This window comes from Ranitomeya imitator, chromosome 6 (genome assembly GCF_032444005.1).
Source record: "Ranitomeya imitator isolate aRanImi1 chromosome 6, aRanImi1.pri, whole genome shotgun sequence".
Lineage (NCBI taxonomy): Eukaryota > Metazoa > Chordata > Amphibia > Anura > Dendrobatidae > Ranitomeya > Ranitomeya imitator.
In genome coordinates this window covers 426,378,761-426,397,438 of record NC_091287.1, presented here as the reverse complement: position 1 = coordinate 426,397,438, position 18,678 = coordinate 426,378,761, and the positions used below count along the sequence as shown (strand labels likewise).

Below are 18,678 nucleotides of genomic sequence, written 5' to 3'. Positions count from 1 at the left end.
CAGTTGAAGTTCAGACTTTCAGCTTTCATTTGAGGGTATCCACATTAAAATTGGATGAAGGGTTTAGGAGTTTCAGCTCCTTAACATGTGCCACCCTGTTTTTAAAAGGACCAAAAGTAATTGGCCAATTGACTCCAAGGCTATTTCATGGACAGGTGTGGGCAATCCCTTCTTTATGTCATTCTCAATTAAGCAGATAAAAGGCCTGCAGTTGATTTGAGGTGTGGTACTTGCATTTGGAAGGTTTTGCTGTGAAGTAAACATGCGGTTAAAGGAGCTCTCCATGCAGGTGAAACAAGCCATCCTTAAGCTGCGAAAACAGAAAAAACCCATCCGAGAAATTGCTACAATATTGGAAGTGGCAAAATCTACAGATTGGTACATCCTGAGAAAGAAAGAAAGCACTGGTGAACTTATCAATGCAAAAAAATCTGGGCGCCCACAGAAGACAGCAGTGGTGGATGATCGCAGAATAATCTCCATGGTGAAGAGAAACCCCTTCACAACAGCCAACCAAGTGACCAACACTCTCCAGCAGGTCGGCGTATCAATATCCAAATCTACCATAAAGAGAAGACTGCATGAAAGTAAATACAGAGGGTTCACTGCACGGTGCAAGCCACTCATAAGCATCAAGAATAAAAAGGCTAGACTGGACTTTGCTAAAAAACTCTAAAAAAGCCAGCACAGTTCTGGAAGAACTTTCTTTGGACAGATGAAACCAAGATCAACCTCTACCAGAATGATGGAAAGAGAAAAGTATGGCGAAGGCGTGGTACAGCTCATGATCCAAAGCATACCACATCATCTGTAAAACACGGCGGAGGCAGTGTGATGGCTTGGGCATGCATGGCTGCCAGTGGCACTGGGTCACTAGTGTTTATTGATGATGTGACATAGGACAGAAGCAGCCGAATGAATTCTGAGGTATTCAGAGCCATACTGTGTGCTCAGATCCAGCCAAATGCAGCCAAACTGATTGGTCGTCATTTCATACTACAGATGGACAATGACCCAAATCATAAAGCCAAAGCAACCCAGGAGTTTATTAAAGCAAAGAAGTGGAATATTCTTGAATGGCCAAGTCAGTCACCTGATCTCAACCCAATTGAGCAGCATTTCACTTGTTAAAGACTAAACTTCAGATAGAAAGGCCCACAAACAAACAGCAACTGAAAACCACTGCAGTGAAGGCCTGGCAGAGCATCAAAAAGGAGGAAACACAGCGTCAAACAAGATGGGTATGTCCAGCCATCATGCCGTTCAGGAAGGAGACGGGTTCTGTGTCCCAGAGGTGAACATGCTTTGGTCCGACTTGTGCATATTAATAAAGGACAAAAGCAAAAGACCTTGTTAAGATGGTGGCGGAAGCTGGTAAGATTGTGTCACTATCCACAGTGAAACGACTACTGTATCAACATGGGCTGAAAGGCCACTCTGCCAGGAAGAAGCCTTTACTGCAAAAGAAACCTAAAAAGGCAGATTATTGTTTGCAAATGCACTCCGGAACAAATACCTTAATTTTTGAAGTCACGTCCTGTTGTCTGATAAAACTAAAATTGAACTCTTTGGGCATAATGACCATCGTTGCGTTTGGAGGAAATAGGGAGCAGCTTGGAAGCCTAAGAACACCGTCCTAACTGTGAAACACGGGGTTGGCAGCATCATGTTGTGGGGTTGTTTTGCTGCAGGAGGGACTGGTGAACTTCACAAAATAGCTGGTATCATGAGATATAAAACTGTGATAAAACTGCTAAAAAAACACATACATTAAGCATCCTATTAATAGAATTAGTGATAAGCGAGTATAGGTGACCTCCGAGTGTTTGTTATTGCTTGGAGATATAGCTTTCATCGCCTCAGTTGCATGATTTACGGCTTCCAGATACGCTGAATACATGTGGGAATTCCCTAACAAACAGGCATTCCTCACATGTACTCAGTGTATCTGGAAGCCGTAAATCATGCAACTGAGGTGATGAAAACTATATCTCTGAGCAATAGGAGGTCACCCGAGCAACGATTAGTCATCACTAATTAGAATGCAATCCGCAATTTTTGTGCACATGTTGAGTTTTTTTCCGCAGCGGAATCGCATTCCGGAAAAAAACGCAGCATGTTCATTCCTTGTGCGGAATCGCAGGGATTCCTCACGCATAGGAATTCATTAATGCGCTTACTTTCCGCATGTGGCTATGCCCACCATGCCGGAAGTAAGCGGATCATGTGCGGTTGGTACCCAGGGTGGAGGAAAGGAGACTCTCCTCCAGGCCCTGGGAACCATATAATGGTTAAAAAAAAAATAATAAATCGTGATATTGTCACCTTCTGGCGTCCCTCACAACTTTCCCTCTCTTCGCGGTGCTTCCGTTCCCAGTGATGCTTTGTGGCAATGACCTGTGATGACGTACGTCTCGTGAGACCGCTACGTCATCCGAGGTCATTGCCGCTAGGCATTATTGGGAATGAGAGCATCGCGAGGAGCGGGAAGGTGAGAATATCATGATTTTTTTTATATATTTTTTAAAATTATTTTTAACATTAGATCTTTTTACTATTGATGCTGCATAGAGATCATCAATAGTAAAAAGTTGGCCACACTTGTCAAACACTATGTTTGACAAGTGTGACCAACCTGTCAATCAGTTTACAGGTCGCTTGTAAAATGCTAGTGTTTCGCGGGAAAACGCATGCCAATTCCGCATGCGTTTCACCCACGGCACAGTTGCGGAATTGCCGCGGACATTTCCGCAGCAATTCAGGATGTGTGCACATAGCCTTAATGTCAGATATTGAGAAAAGCAGGCATATGTGTCTTTTTATAGAGTGTATGTATTGTGCATGTTCTTTATTGAAGAATTTTTAGAAGTCGTATTATTATTACAGGCAGGGTTACTATGACAGGTGACACTTTTTTCCATTGCTGATGCCACACACTCGCCAATCACAATAGGTGACATCACAGCTGACCCTGCCCCCCATCTTTCAAAGTGAATTTTGCACACGATTATTGGATGCTTCAATACAAACATGGTATCTTGCTGCCAATATACAGGTGAATTTCCTGAAAGAACTGGGAGTTAGTGTAAGGCTATGTGCACACATATTCTGGGTCCACTGCGGATTTTTCTGCAGCGGATTCCAGCAGATTTGATAAATCCGCCGTGGAAAACCGCTGCGGATTTAACACGGTTTTTCTGCGGTTTTCACTGCGGTTTTACAAATGCGGATTTCTATTGGAGCAGTTGTAAAACCCGCAGAAAGAAGTGACATGCTGCGGAATGTAAACCGCTGCGTTTCCGTGCGTTTTTTTCCGCAGCATGTGCACAGCGTTTTCGGTTTCCCATAGGTTTACATTGTACTGTAAAGGCATGGGAAACTGCTGCGGATCCGCAGCAAAATCCGCATCATGTGCACATACCCTTAAATTCTCCCCAGAGGCCACTGTGAAAATGACAAGATTTTTTTTTTCTTTGAAATGTAGATTGTGAGATGAAAAATGTTTAAAAAAAAAATACATTTAACATAAAAAACTGCTTTAAACAATTAAGTTTCAGATGACATGTTCCCTTTTAAGCTTTGCCTCCTCTGATGCATGTGATGTAGATACCTTGACATTTACCTTGAACTTAAATTGGCAGCGCTACTAAGAAGTTGTTTTTTCTGTGAAGCAGACATTCACGAATAGCCACCATTGTCATAGAAGCTATAGTTCGTCTCGGAAAGGGGGACATTCCATTATAGCTTCATTGATGAAAATAAAAAGTCTCAGTATGTGGTGACATAATTTACATTTAATAAAGCATAAAAAACACACTCTAAAAATGTAGCAGGGCTACAATCGTGCTGACCCATAGTGTAAAGTTCTGATTTATCCTGAATAGTGAATGCTATAAAGACGTATTTCTGTGTTCTCAATGGTGCTTTTTCTGCTACTAGGTCAGAAAAGTAAAAAAATATTTGGACATTTGAAGGCAGCAATGAAAATGTGAAATGGCTGCAACCCCAAGGGGTTATTGGTATGGTGTCTTATCAATATTAGTATTATGATGTTGGCCCGGTACATGCTGTGACTGCTCACTGAGATGTATGGAATATAATAATAATTCAGTTTATTTTATTATTAGTATATATTTTTTTTAACTTTAGCATTTCTTCTGTTACAGTGGGCAAATGCCTTAGTAAAAGATGGAAAATCTCTTTATGAAAACGAGAAGGCAAAAAGGGAAACTTTTGGGAAAATCTTTAGTAAGTCTTGTATGGTCATGTTTGTCTAATGATATTTCGGCCAAGCTCACCCCCACATCATTCATATGTGATCTAGAGATCCCAACTCTGTTATATTCCTCTACTTCCCCATCATCCATGAATGGTTTTAAGGACTCTACAGAGTTTATTCTGTTTTAGGACCATGTTCTGACGAAAAACAGGGGAAAAAAATGACAACGTTAGACTATGTTCCAGGGCTGTGGAGTCGGAGTCGTGGAGTCGGAGTTAGTTTTGGTTGGAGTCGGTAGAAATGTACCGACTCCGACTCCAGCTTTAAAAAAAAAATGTATTAATATTTAATAATTGAACTTTCATATGAATTTTATAAATGTTACTCAAATATATATGTTCTATCAAACTATGAACAACAGTGATAAGCAGTTCTGCTGGAGATAGAGACATTTCTTAAGGTACCTTCACACTCAGCGACGCTGCAGCGATACCGACAACGATGTCGATCGCTGCAGCGTCGCTGTTTGGTTGCTGGAGAGCTGTCACACTGACAGCTCTCCAGCGACCAACGATGCCGGTAACCAGGGTAAACATCGGGTTACTAAGCGCAGGGCCGCGCTTAGTAACCCGATGTTTACCCTGGTTACCAGCGTAAAAGTAAAAAAAACAAACACTACATACTTACCTTCCGCTGTCTGTCCCCAGCGCTGTGCTTTCCTGCACTGACTGTGAGCACAGCGGCCGGAAAGCAGAGCGGTGACGTCACCGCTGTGCTTTCCGGCTGGCCGGCGCTCACAGCCAGTGCAGAGAAGCACAGCGCCGGGGACAGACAGCGGAAGGTACTTATCGTTCTCACTGGTTGTTCGCTCCATTGAAAACCATTGCAGGCATCGTTGCTTTTGCTGTCAAACATGATGAATCACGCCGACCTGACGACCAAATAAAGTTCCGGACTTTCAGCTCCGACCAGCGATGTCACAGCAGGATCCTGATCGCTGCTGCGTGTCAAACACAACGAGATCGCTATCCAGGACGCTGCAATGTCACGGATCGCTGTCGTTCTCGTTGGAAAGTTGTTCAGTGTGAAGGTACCTTTAGTGTAGAGAGGTTGTTCTCTGCTCTCAAAATAATTAGATCAGATTTGAGGGCATCCATGAAGGAGGATCTGACAGAGGCAATACTTTTTCTGAGGACAAATTTATAGATGTCTTCTTATTAACTGCATAACAGTGTTTATTGCATATTTACTTACAAGAGTTTATAAAAGTTATTTGCTATATTCTAATTGTATTCTAATAAATATAGTTTTTGCTCTAAGTGGTCTGATTACTTATATGATGGTGAGAAACTGAATAAGCACGATGTTAATATTTGACAACAGTAAATTTATTGTTACGAATTGGCCATTTATGAATGAGTCGGAGCCGGAGTCGGAACCTGATAAAATCCAGGAGTCGGAGTCGCAACTGTGGCTTACCAACTCCACAGCCCTGCTATGTTCACGTCACTATTTGTGACTTTTGTCAGAAATATGTCTTGGGAGGACTCCTGACCTATAGCTTTGGCAGATTGTAGATCTACACCCAAAGCAAGACCACCCCACCATAGAATCGGTCACCAGTCCCTACTCCTCCCGCAGAGTTCTCAGTATGATCATGGTTTCTCCGGCAGACGGTGAAGTGTGACATGACCAGCCTGTGACGTCATTGTGAACCGCTACAACCCCTGCAGCTCCAGGGCTTCACTAATGATAAAGGCAGCAGAGATTAGGGAGCTCAGGCTCTTCCGCTCCCCACTTATTAAGCTGTGCCATGGTTTATGAAAATTAGGAATAGCGCAATACAACTGGGACATGTAGTCCCACACATAGGTTCTGCATATGTCTTCACCGTTCTCTTGCCTGATAGGGTGAGTGAGCTGGAGAAAGATTGTGGCTCTGGCCAACATATAACACATCAGCCATTGTATTGGTGACCAAATTACCAATTATTACCAAGGCTTCCTCTGCTACCAGTCTCATAGAAGCAATGTGATGTTTTCTTTATCGCCTCTCATTGGGGGACACAGGAACCATGGGTGTATGCTGCTGCCACTAGGAGGCTGACACTTATGCAAATAAAAAAAGTTAGCTCCTCCTCTGCAGTGTACCCCCCACCGACTGGCATTATACACTTCAGTTTAGCTTAGTGTCAGTAGGAGGTGGACACGGGTCTTTCATTAGACCCTTATCTACCTCAATGTGCGTCATTTTTCCTTTCAGGTTTCCGAATGGGATACAGGGTGAGCAGTCACACCTGTAGTCTCACATTATGGACTATGAGTACGGTGTGTACTGCCACCCCGTATCCTCATAGATCCTTCTCCAGGACCAAGATCCTAGCACACCAGCGTGCTTAGAAGTCCGGTCCTGGCTCCGTCCCCCACCCACTCGCCCACCAGAGCCTGTCGGTTGGAGGAGACGAGGACGTCCATCAGCTCCCTGGACGTCTCACCCCCCTTTTAAGGTTAGTACCGGCGTGGGATGTTTGAGGTAAGTATCCGGCGCCGCGTTTCTTCCCCCCCCCATCCCTTCCCAGAGCTTCCTGGGGGTCTTACTAGGGGCTCCCGTATCCCGAGTCGCTGCTTGCACGGATTCCCGCAGCACGACCTGGGCTTGCACAGTGTGGGCTCCGCGATCCAGTCTTCCGGTAGGGGCCACATTTTCTCCCCGCGGCGCACTGCCTCTGCGCCGCGGTTTTCCAGGGGGCACACAGGCGCTGCGGCCCTGTCGAGCCGGCGCGCCGCAGCTTTTGCCGGGGGCTCTCCGGCGCTGCGGCCCTGACAGGTCGGCCCCTTCCTGCGGCGCGCTGCTCTGGCGCCACATGGGGGCTTCCCGGCAGCAGTTTCTTTCTAGCGGCGCAGCCTGGTAGGCTGCTGCGCCGCCTGTGTTACTAGCGGCGCACCTTTCCGGCGCCGCGGTTATCCTCCTCGGCCGCCGGCTCCTGCTTTAGGCCCCGGCTTCTCCCGGGGCCTACTTCCGGTTTGCGCGCTCCCTCCCTTCCGGTCTGCGGGCGGGCTTTTTTCCCGCCCGACATATTTTGTCCTGCCCACCGGCGCCTCCGTGGCTGGCTCCTCCCACTTCCTCCAGGGAATGAGTCACTCTTCTGGTGTGCACTCCGCAGCAGCAGCACCAGCTCAGCCCCGCACGTGTTTTTTTCTGCTCAGCGATCTGCACAGAACGGCCCCTCGGGACAGGAGTTCTCTGCTGACAAGTGGGACATCTTCCAGGACCGGGTCCGTGAGTAGCTGCACTGCAGACTGAGACCCTTCTCTGCCCCACTGTCCCCTAACCCACTGGCATCTTCAGGGATCTCTCAAAATGTCTTCTAAAGGGGGCCGCTCTCGCCCCCCTACCTCTTCATCTTCTGCCTTAGTCACGTACTTTGCATGTTCGTCCTGTAACAGCAAACTTCCCTCAGGTCAGTCCTCTCCGCTGTGTCAGTCCTGCAGCAACCCGATTGTTCCCACCGCCCAGGATCCCCCGACTGTTCCGCCCGAGAGTGATCCCCCCCATCCCAGGCTGGGCCGCCTCTCTGTCACAATCGGTGGCCGATTTGACACGGGTATCTCAAACCTTGGTGTCCGCGCTGGATCGGTTACCCCTGCAGACCCCTGCCGTGGCCAGCCGGTCGCAGGAACCGCCACCCGAGACCTCCTTGCCAAGCTACAAAAGGTCCAGACAGGAACGTCGGTCTGAGTCCTCTTCGCGTTCCATTTCGCCGCCCGGCCCTCCCCCGCGGTTGGTGTCGCACTGATCCTCCTCCCCTGAGTCAGGCGAGGCTTTATCTGATGCGCCCTCAGAGGAGATTTCGGAGCTGGACCCTAGCCAAATCGCCACCATGAGTGAGTCGGTCCAGAACCTCATTCGGGCTATAAACCAAACCTGTGGCATTAAGGATCCCTCTACGGAACCCGCAGATCAGGCGGTTTCGTTTAGACGGGCCAAACCACCTTCAAAATTTTTCGCTCCTCATCCTGAATTCGAGGAAATCCTGGCCAGAGAGAGAGAGAATCCGACCAGACGTTTTCAGAGGGGAAAGCACCTGGGGGTGCTATATCCTTTTTCACCAGAACTTACCGCCAATTGGACGGTCTCTCCCTCGGTGGATCCCCCTGTTTCCAGGCTGTCCACCAACACGGTGCTTCCGCTGTCCGGTGGAGCGTCTCTGAAGGATTCTAATGACAGAGTTATAGAATCCTTCGCGAAATCTGCCTTTGAAGCGGCTTCGGCAGCGCTATGCCCAGCCTTTGCTTCCACTTGGGCTTCAAAATCCATCTCAAAATGGGCCAAGGATCTACGGCGAGGTATCCTGGATGGGGCTCCTCCCGCGCAATTAGCGGAACTTGCCAACCAGATTTCCCACGCTGGTGAATATCTGGTTTCCGCCTCCCTGGATGTCGCCTCTTGTGCGGCTCAGGCTTCCAGCAATGCCGTTGCCATTCGCCGGACCGTTTGGCTCAAGGCCTGGCAGGCGGACTTGTCCTCCAAAAAGTCCCTCACTAGTCTGCCCTTCCAGGGCTCTCGTCTCTTTGGTTCCCAGCTGGACCAGATCATTAAGGACGCCACTGGGGGCACAAGTTCCCTTCTCCCCCAGGCTAAACCTCGTCGCCCTCCTCCTAGACGGCAGTTTCGCTCGTTTCGGCCTTTTCGTCGCTTCGCTGCATCAAACTCCTTTTCCCAGCAGCAACAGAGGCCACAGGCACGTCAAGAGAAGAAGGCGGTGTCCTTCAGGCCCACTCCGTCCTGGCGTCCTCGCTATTCCCAGGGTAGATCGTCCAGGCCTGGGACTGGAAGATCCACTTCCGCATGACTCTCGGCAAGACTCCAGCCCAACTCCCAGGTTGGGGGGCCGTCTTCTCCGTTTCAGGGACGTCTGGATTTCCGCAGTAGAGGATGCATGGGTCAGAGAAGTTGTATCCTCGGGATACAAAATAGAGTTCGCCTCCCGACCCAGAGATCGGTTTTTCCAATGTCGTCCTCCAAAAGATCCCGCTTTGGTTCCGGGCTTCTTCGCAGCCATTGCTTCTCTGCTAAAGTCCGGGGTAATCGTTCCCGTACCAGAAAAGGAACGGTACACGGGTTTCTACTCGAACCTCTTTGTGGTACCGAAAAAAGACGGCAAGGTTCGTCCCATTCTGGACCTCAAATTGCTGAACAGGAGGGTTCGCCTGAGACACTTCAGGATGGAATCCCTTCGTTCGGTAATTGCTTCCATGGAGGCTCTGGAATTTCTATGCTCTATAGATATCCAGGACGCCTACCTACATGTTCCAATATTTCCCGGACATCACCGTTTCCTGCGCTTCGCAGTGCAACAAGATCATTTTCAGTTCGTCGCCCTGCCGTTCGGCCTCGCAACCGCGCCAAGGGTGTTCACGAAAATCATGGCGGCGCTGATGGCCATTTTGAGAGTCAGAGGCTTGGTCCTGTTTCCATACCTCGACGACATCCTCATCAAGGCTCCGTCCTTTGCTCAGGCCCACGAAAGCTTGTCCATTGTTCTCGACACCTTATCCCGTTTCGGATGGCTGGTCAACCGGAAGAAGTCCTGCCTTATTCCTTCTCAGCGCATCATCTTTCTGGGCATGCTCTTCGACACTCGTCAGTCCAGAGTCTTCCTTCCCAAGGACAAGAGATCCACCCTTTGTCGGGACATACTCTTGCTCCAGGGTCCTCGGCCTCCCTCCCTCCGATCGGCCATGAAGGTTCTGGGGAGGATGGTAGCTACCTTGGAAGCGATTCCCTTCGCCCAATTCCATTCTCGACCCCTTCAGCAAGCCATTCTGTCTCAGTGGGACAGGTCGGTCTTCTCCCTGGATCGGCCGATCAGACTCCCCTTTCGGGTCAAGCGGTCTCTCATCTGGTGGCTGACGTCTCCTCTCATCTCCCAGGGCAGGTCCTTCCTTCCGGTTCACTGGCAGGTGGTGACAACGGATGCCAGCCTGATCGGCTGGGGTGCAGTTTTTCGTCATCTGACGGTTCAGGGCCGTTGGTCGCCGCAGGAGTCTGCGCTGCCGATCAACGTCCTCGAAATTCGGGCCATCTTTCTGTCCCTCCGCCATTGGGAAAGGATCCTCAGGGGCCTTCCAGTCCGGATCCAGACGGACAACGCCACGGCTGTGGCATATGTCAACCATCAGGGGGGACTCGGAGCTCCTTGGCCCTTGCCGAGGTATCCAAGATCCTCCTTTGGGCAGAGGCAACGGTTCCGGTGATATCCGTGGTGCATATCTCCGGCGTAGAAAACTGGGCCGCCGACTTCCTCAGCCGCGAGGGCCTCGCGGCAGGGGAATGGTCCCTGCATCCGGAGGTCTTCCATCAGATTTGTCTTCGATGGAGAACTCCGGATGTGGATCTCACGGCGTCTCGAATCAACAGGAAGGTTCCGCAATTCATCTCCAGGTCACGCGATCCTCTCGCAGTGGGCGTCGATGCTCTGGCCATTCCTTGGTCACAGTTCGAGCTGCCCTACCTGTTCCCACCCCTTCCGTTACTTCCCAAACTGTTGAAGAAGATCAAAGCGGAAGGGGTGCCGGTCATCCTGATCGCCCCGGATTGGCCCAGGAGAGCTTGGTTCGCGGAGCTCGTCAATCTTCTCGCGGACGCTCCCTGGCGCCTTCCAGACATGCCCGATCTGCTGTCCCAGGGTCCGATCTGCCACCCGAATTCTCGGTCGCTCAGTTTAACAGCGTGGCTGTTGAGACCGCGGTTCTGAGAGCGTCCGGCCTTTCGGACCGGGTGATTCACACCATGATTCAGGCTCGGAAGCCTTCGTCTTCCAGGATCTACTACCGCACCTGGAAGGCTTACTTCCGTTGGTGCGAGTCCAACCGCGTTCCGCCTATGGTTTTTTCCCTGCCTTCTCTTTTGGCCTTTCTTCAGGCAGGACTGGATTCGGGCCTGGCCCTTAGCTCCCTGAAAGGTCAGGTCTCTGCGCTTTCCATCCTCTTTCAGAAGACCTTGGCCTCCCGGCCACAGGTTAAGACCTTCTTTCAAGGGGTAGCCCACGCCGTCCCGCCATACAGGGCCCCTGTGGAGGCATGGGACTTAAACCTGGTACTGGACGTTCTGAGGGTTTCTCCCTTTGAACCTCTTAGGGAGATTCCTCTATCAGTTTTATCTTGGAAGGTGGCCTTTCTGGTGGCCATCACGTCCATTCGCCGCGTTTCCGAGCTGGCGGCCCTGTCTTGCCGTCCTCCGTTTTTGGTCATTCACCAGGACAAGGTGGTCTTCCGGCCCCCACCTTCCTTTCTTCCTAAGGTGGTTTCCACCTTCCACCTCAACGAGGACATCGTCCTACCTTCCTTTTGCCCAGCTCCGACTCATCCTCTGGAGCGATCGTTGAACAAGCTGGACCTTGTCAGGGCAGTGAGGATCTATCTGGACAGAACGTCCGCTTTCCGGAAGACGGATTCCTTTTTCGTCATTCCTGATGGCACGCGCAGAGGCCAGCCGGCTTCTAAAGCGACTATTGCTCGCTGGATCAGAATGGCAATTTTGGAGGCTTACCGGGTCAAGAACAGAGTGCCCCCTCCTGGGTTTAAGGCTCACTCTACCCGGGCAGTCGGCGCCTCCTGGGCGGTGCACCACAGGGCATCCGCCCTACAGCTTTGCAAAGCGGCAACTTGGTCTTCCATCCACACGTTCGCCAAATTTTACAAGGTCCATACCTACGCATCGGCGGACGCCAGCCTAGGCAGAAGGATCCTGCAGGCGGCAGTGATGAGTCCTCTGACCTGATGGAAGTCTGTTTTCCCACCCGTGGGACTGCTTTGGGACGTCCCATGGTTCCTGTGTCCCCCAATGAGAGGCGATAAAGAAAACAGGATTTTTGGTTGCTTACCGTAAAATCTGTTTCTTGAAGCCTCCATTGGGGGACACAGCTCCCTCCCAATGTTTCTGTTATCTGTTTTATGACTGTTCTCACGTTTACAGTTCTCAAGTTTGTGGTTATGGTTTTTCAACCTTGTTCTTTTCTCCTACTGCTTTCTCACTAACTGAAGTGTATAATGCCAGTCGGTGGGGTGTACACTGCAGAGGAGGAGCTAACTTTTTTTATTTGCATAAGTGTCAGCCTCCTAGTGGCAGCAGCATACACCCATGGTTCCTGTGTCCCCCAATGGAGGCTTCAAGAAACAGATTTTACGGTAAGCAACCAAAAATCCTGTTTTTTTTTTTTTATGTAAATAAATCAACATTACCCGTGAGGGTGTACGGCCTCTGATTGTGAATCGAGACCTTCTAACTCTATAATATACTTTTGTCATCGTGGTGCTGCAGGTCGGAGATGTAACCACTAATGTTATTTTTATTCTAACAGGGAAATCCTATTTAAGAAATCGTCTCTTTCGAGGACTTGACTCTTGGCCTTCATCTTTCTGTGTATGTATACTGTAATGACTATTTCTTTTTTTTGTCTGGCATTTGATACTCTAAATTGTCAAAACTAAGTGTTTTACAGTTTTTCTTAAGCAGGCCTTACATTGCAAAATTAGTTTGTCCAAAAGGGCCAATTTGGGATCTGTTTTGTTGCAATTATGCAATTTGTCTTGATATTGAGAGGCCGATAGCAGAAAGCTAGTGATGGTTTTTTTGGTTTGTGTTGCATTCCAAAAAGCCGAAATTAAGAGCTCATTCAGACCACATTGATTTATCTTGGACACAAAAAAACAGATTGTTATTCAGTGGTGTTTTGGAAATGGAGTCCAAGGGCTGTCCGACTACTGCAACAGACCAATTTCGACAAGTGGCTCTGAAAGCTCTAACACTATGGTCCAAAATCTTTAGATTATAGCATTTACTTAATACAACATGTGTTACGTCATGAATATTGAAAAACATAGGGAGATATTTTTTTGCGTGTGTCCATTAATTTACATATGGATTATCTAAAGGGCCAAATGGCAATAATTCCTTTTAGTTCGGGTGTGGCCATTGGTTTTCCATGGGTGGGCACCGTTTTGGGTGGCAGGCTAGCCACACTGTGTGTCTGTGTTTCATTCCACCCAGTGAAAATTGTAAATAGGAATGAATTGTATATGATCCTCTCTTTTATGTTATTGATTTGTTTATTGCATTGTTTGGGTTATTTCATAATACACCACATGTGCCTCTCAATGGTGTAGTTTAACAACTTAATACTCTTTTTATTTTATTTTTGCTTTATTTCATAAAAATTGTACATTTCCAATTTAGACCCGAAAGCCAAGAAGGTTTGATAGTGAGCTTCCCGATATCTCTTTGAACGACCTGCAGTTTCTACAGTCACTCTGTCCTCCAGAAGTCCAACTTTTCCTCAGGTATGTCTTTTGAAAATACATATGTCCTCCCTTTATAAATGTAGGGTAAGTCAGCTTCTCCTAGTGGATGGTATTGATGTGCACAGCCGATAAGATGCCCTCTCCTTCATTTTCTTCTGTCTCCTTTCACAGCAATAATTTTCATGTGCAGCCATAACCCCTCCATTCTGCCTACATTGTACAATATTAGATACGGTACATTTTTTGGGTACTGGTAAAGTTTTTTGGTATTTGCAAAGAACCTGCAGGCAGGGGAAAGATGATCAACAGGCTTCTGCAAATTAAAGTACCAGCGGGTTTTTTTTTTTATATTGTCACTGGAGTAGTGTCATTAATGTAAGTTCTCTGCCACTAGTATTATATTCACCTCCCGCCGTTGTCGTCTTCTATTGACACTGCGTTGGCCGGTTGTTTACTGGGTGAGCCGGAAGTCACAACTCAATGTAAGTCTATGGCTATGTTCACATTTGCGTTGTGCGCTGCTGCGTCGGCAACGCACAACGCAAACAAGAACACATGCAAAACGCATAGTTTTGCGACGCATGCGTCCTTTTTTTGCCGGATTTTGGACGCAAAAAAAATGCATATTGCTGCGTCCTCTGCGCCCTAACGCTTGCGGCAAAAAAGACGCACGCATCACAAAACGCATGCAAACGCATGTCCATGCGCCCCCATGTTAAATATAGCACCACCGCAAGACGCTAATGTGACCATAGCCTATGAGAGCCAGAATGAAGGTCTCATAGACTTACATTGATAACTTGTGACCGTCACCTCTGACTTCTGCCAGAAGTTGCTGTCACAAGATGGTTGAGATCAAAGCAGTGACTGGAATATATGAAGATGTCAGCTAGCAAGTATAATGCTAGAATCCGGGAACTTAGATTAGTAGCCCCACTACAGCGCTGAAAAAGCTCGCTGCAGTGGTGCTTTAAGGAAGAGGTCACTTCCATTATAAGATGTACAGTAAAGCATTTTTTTCTCAATTGTGTATGGTATGTGGGGGTCATTGTCATCCACAGGTTTTGAGTCCACTGTTAGCTCAATTTTTGCACTCACAATTTAATCAATATTTATCAATCTGAATCCTCCTCTAATTTCCCAGTCGCTTCTGGTCGTTTTTTTTTTTTTTTTCCCCGACCTTCCTTGTCCTTAAGGCCTGCTTCACACTCAGCGTATGAAAATACGGTCCGTATATTACGGCCGTAATACGCTGAAATGTCCCGAAAATAGTGGTCCGTAGCTCCTCCGTAGGCAGGGTGTGTCAGCGTTTTTTGCGCATGGCATCCTCCGTATGTAATCCGTATGGCATCCGTACTGCGTGGTTTTCTCGCAGGCTTGCAAAACCAACATACCGCTATAGAAATGAACCATGTGTCCCAAAAAGAAAAAAAAATATATATATACTGTATATATATATATATATATATATATATATATATATATATATATATATGTATATATATATATGTCAGTAGACACATATATGTATATATATATTACTTTTTTTTCCAGCGCTATACAGCTTGAAAGCCGGTAATTCAATTACCGGCTTTTTCTTTCTCCTTCCTAAAACCCGACATGATTTGAGACATGGTTTACATACAGTAAACCATGTCTTCTCTCCATTTTTTTAGCAGATTCCACACTACTAAAGTCAGTAGAGTGTATCTGCAAAATTTGGCGGTTCTAGCTCTTAAAATAAAGGGTTAAATGGCAGAAAAAATTGGCGTGGGCTCCCGCGCAATTTTCTCCGCCAGAGTAGTAAAGCCAGTGACTGAGGGCAGATATTAATAGCCTGGAGAGGGTCCATGGTTATTGGCCCCCCCCTGGCTAAAAATATCTGCCCCCAGCCACCCCAGAAAAGGCACATCTGGAAGATGCGCCTATTCTGGCACTTGGCCACTCTCTTCCCATTCCCGTGTAGCGGTGGGATATGGGGTAATGAAGGGTTAATGCCACCTTGCTATTGTAAGGTGACATTAAGCCTAATTAATAATGGAGAGGCGTCAATTATGACACCTATCCATTATTAATCCAATTGTAGTAAAGGGTTAAATAAAACACAAACACATTATTTAAAATTATTTTAATGAAATAAAAACAATGGTTGTTGGAGTATTTTATTCTACGCCCAATCCAGTCACTGAAGACCCTCGTTCTGTGAAAGAAAAAACATAATAAACCAACAATATACTTACCCTCCGCAGATCTGTAACGTCCAACGATGTAAATCCTTCTGAAGGGGTTAAAACATTTTGCAGCAAGGAGCTTTGCTAATGCAATGCTACTCCTCGCTGCAAAACCCCGGGGAATGAGTCTAAATATAGATCAATGAGCTATATTTAGCTTCATTTGCGGTGAGGCGCCCTCTGCTGGATGTTCATAGATCGTGGGAACTTTCCTAGAAAGCCTGGGAGCTTTCTAGGTAAGTTCCCACGATCTATGAACATCCAGCAGAGGGCGCCTCACCGCAAATGAAGCTAAATATAGATCATTGATCTATATTTAGACTCATTCCCCGGGGTTTTGCAGCGAGGAGCAGCCTGCATTAGCAAAGCTCCTTGCTGCAAAATGTTTTAACCCCTTCAGAAGGATTTACATCGTTGGACGTTACAGATCTGCGGAGGGTAAGTATATTGTTGGTTTATTATGTTTTTTCTTTCACAGAACGAGGGTCTTCAGTGACTGGATTGGGCGTAGAATAAAATACTCCAACAACCATTGTTTTTATTTCATTAAAATAATTTTAAATAATGTGTTTGTGTTTTATTTAACCCTTTACTACAATTGGATTAATAATGGATAGGTGTCATAATTGACGCCTCTCCATTATTAATTAGGCTTAATGTCACCTTACAATAGCAAGGTGGCATTAACCCTTCATTACCCCATATCCCACCGCTACACGGGAATGGGAAGAGAGTGGCCAAGTGCCAGAATAGGCGCATCTTCCAGATGTGCCTTTTCTGGGGTGGCTGGGGGCAGATATTTTTAGCCAGGGGGGGGCCAATAACCATGGACCCTCTCCAGGCTATTAATATCTGCCCTCAGTCACTGGCTTTACTACTCTGGCGGAGAAAATTGCGCGGGAGCCCACGCCAATTTTTTCCGCCATTTAACCCTTTATTTTAAGAGCTAGAACCGCCAAATTTTGCAGATACACTCTACTGACTTTAGTAGTGTGGAATCTGCAAAAAAAATGGAGAGAAGACATGGTTTACTGTATGTAAACCATGTCTCAAATCATGTCGGGTTTTAGGAAGGAGAAAGAAAAAGCCGGTAATTGAATTACCGGCTTTCAAGCTGTATAGCGCTGGAATAAATATTAATATATATACATATGTGTCTCACTGACATATATATATATATATATATATATATATATATATATATATATATATATATATATATATATATATATATATATATATATATATATATACCTATTCTATGTGTACACATTTATTCTACCTATTCTACTGTAAGCTGTCAGTGTGATTTTACTGTACACCGCACTGAATTGCCGGCTTTTCTCTCTAACACCGCTGCGTATTTCTCGCAAGTCACACTGCTTGTCCGTGTGTAATCCGTATTTTTCACGCTTCCATAGACTTTCATTGGCGTATTTCTTGCGCAGTACGGTGACAAACGCAGCATGCTGCGATTTTGTACGGCCGTAGAAAGCCGTATAATACTGATCAGTAAAATACGGCAGATAGGAGCAGAGGCATAGAGAATAATTGTGCCGTATTTTTTGCGAGTTTTACGGACGTAGTTTCTGCGCTCTTACGTCCGTAAAACTCGCAAGTGTGAAGCCGGCCTCACAAGTTACCTGCTTTGTTGAACGTGCTTTAGAAAACATAACAGGAGTTAAGTATTAAAAGAAATTTCAAAATTTTTATATTTTAGGTTGCTTTTTGAAGAAAAAAAAATTTGTAAAGTGCATTTTTCATGTTCCCATTCCTTTTGACATTTCATATCGCTACTATAGTGAGTCATAAGAGCAAGCAGGTGGTGACCTGGATCAAAATAAATCTTATTAAATTATGGTTTCATTCAAAAGCCGCACATATGACGTCTGGCATTGAAAATATTGTGCAAAACAAGATGAATCCCAAGATGAGAAAGATTAACGGTTTGCACGGTTGTACATCTCTGGCAACTTTAATAGTTTCACCAAGCAGGAGCCCTTGGGGACCATTGGAGTTGTCTATTCTTTATAAAGCAGAAAAGTGGCATTTAAAGAGGATTTGTCATGGAGATACATCTTTTGTATATTTGGCAGCTGATATATGCCATAATAACTTTGAAATGTACTTGGGTTTTTAATATATTTTCACTTCCTTAAATGTCTTTCAGAACACTATGGTGGTCCGGTTCATGAGACCCTCATTGTACACTAAAGAAAAAGAATCTTTCCTAAAATGCACGTCTCACATGGGCAATAGTGCTAAGCGGTGTCCAAGCTTATAGACTTTTTATTGAGCCTGCACACTGCGCACTGATGCAGGAGCTCGGCGCTTCTGTCTTGAGCAGCTTCAGAGCACGTTTTTTTTAGCAACTGGTCGAAATGTCAGAATCTAGACCGCCACAAATCCATAGGACCATAAGTATGGGAAAACCTATTTTAGGCTATATGCACACGCTGCAGATTTGACTGTGGAATTTGCGCCTTTTTTTTGGTATGCGCACACGTTGCAGATTTTTGTGCAGATTTCTTCCCTTTTTCCCCCTTGCAGATTTCTATTATGGAATGGGTGCAGAAGCGCAGCAAATCTGCAAAAAGAAGTGACATGCTCCTTTTTTGAATCTGCTGCGTTTTCGGTGCAAATTTTTCCGCACCATTAGCACAGCATTTTTTTTGTGCCATTGATTTACATTGTAGTGGAAATCACTTGCAGATCTGCAGCGTTTCTGCGCGGAAAAAAAAATCTGCAGATCTGCAGGAAATCTGCAACGTGTGCACATACCCTTAATAGGATCTGCCAAAGTCAAAAGCGGATTGTTTTTGCTCTTATTTTATTCTTGCCGCTTCGATTAGTTTTCCAATTTTTTTGTCAATCCAACGTACTGTTCCAAAGATATGGATCTTTTTATTGAGTGCTAATTTTCTGA

General features: G+C 46.4%; 1 protein-coding gene across 2 annotated transcripts in view; it reads left to right on the top strand.

The window, feature by feature from the left end:
* The window catches only part of RB1CC1 (RB1 inducible coiled-coil 1), a 191,236-nt gene that overhangs the window by 80,604 nt on the left and 91,954 nt on the right, over positions 1-18,678 (top strand). For both annotated transcript variants that reach the window (XM_069731337.1, XM_069731336.1), the window contains exons 10-12: positions 4,167-4,248; positions 12,582-12,643; positions 13,457-13,560. In XM_069731337.1, coding sequence (XP_069587438.1) covers positions 4,167-4,248; positions 12,582-12,643; positions 13,457-13,560 — 248 coding nt within the window. The remainder of the gene's footprint in view (positions 1-4,166; positions 4,249-12,581; positions 12,644-13,456; positions 13,561-18,678) is intronic.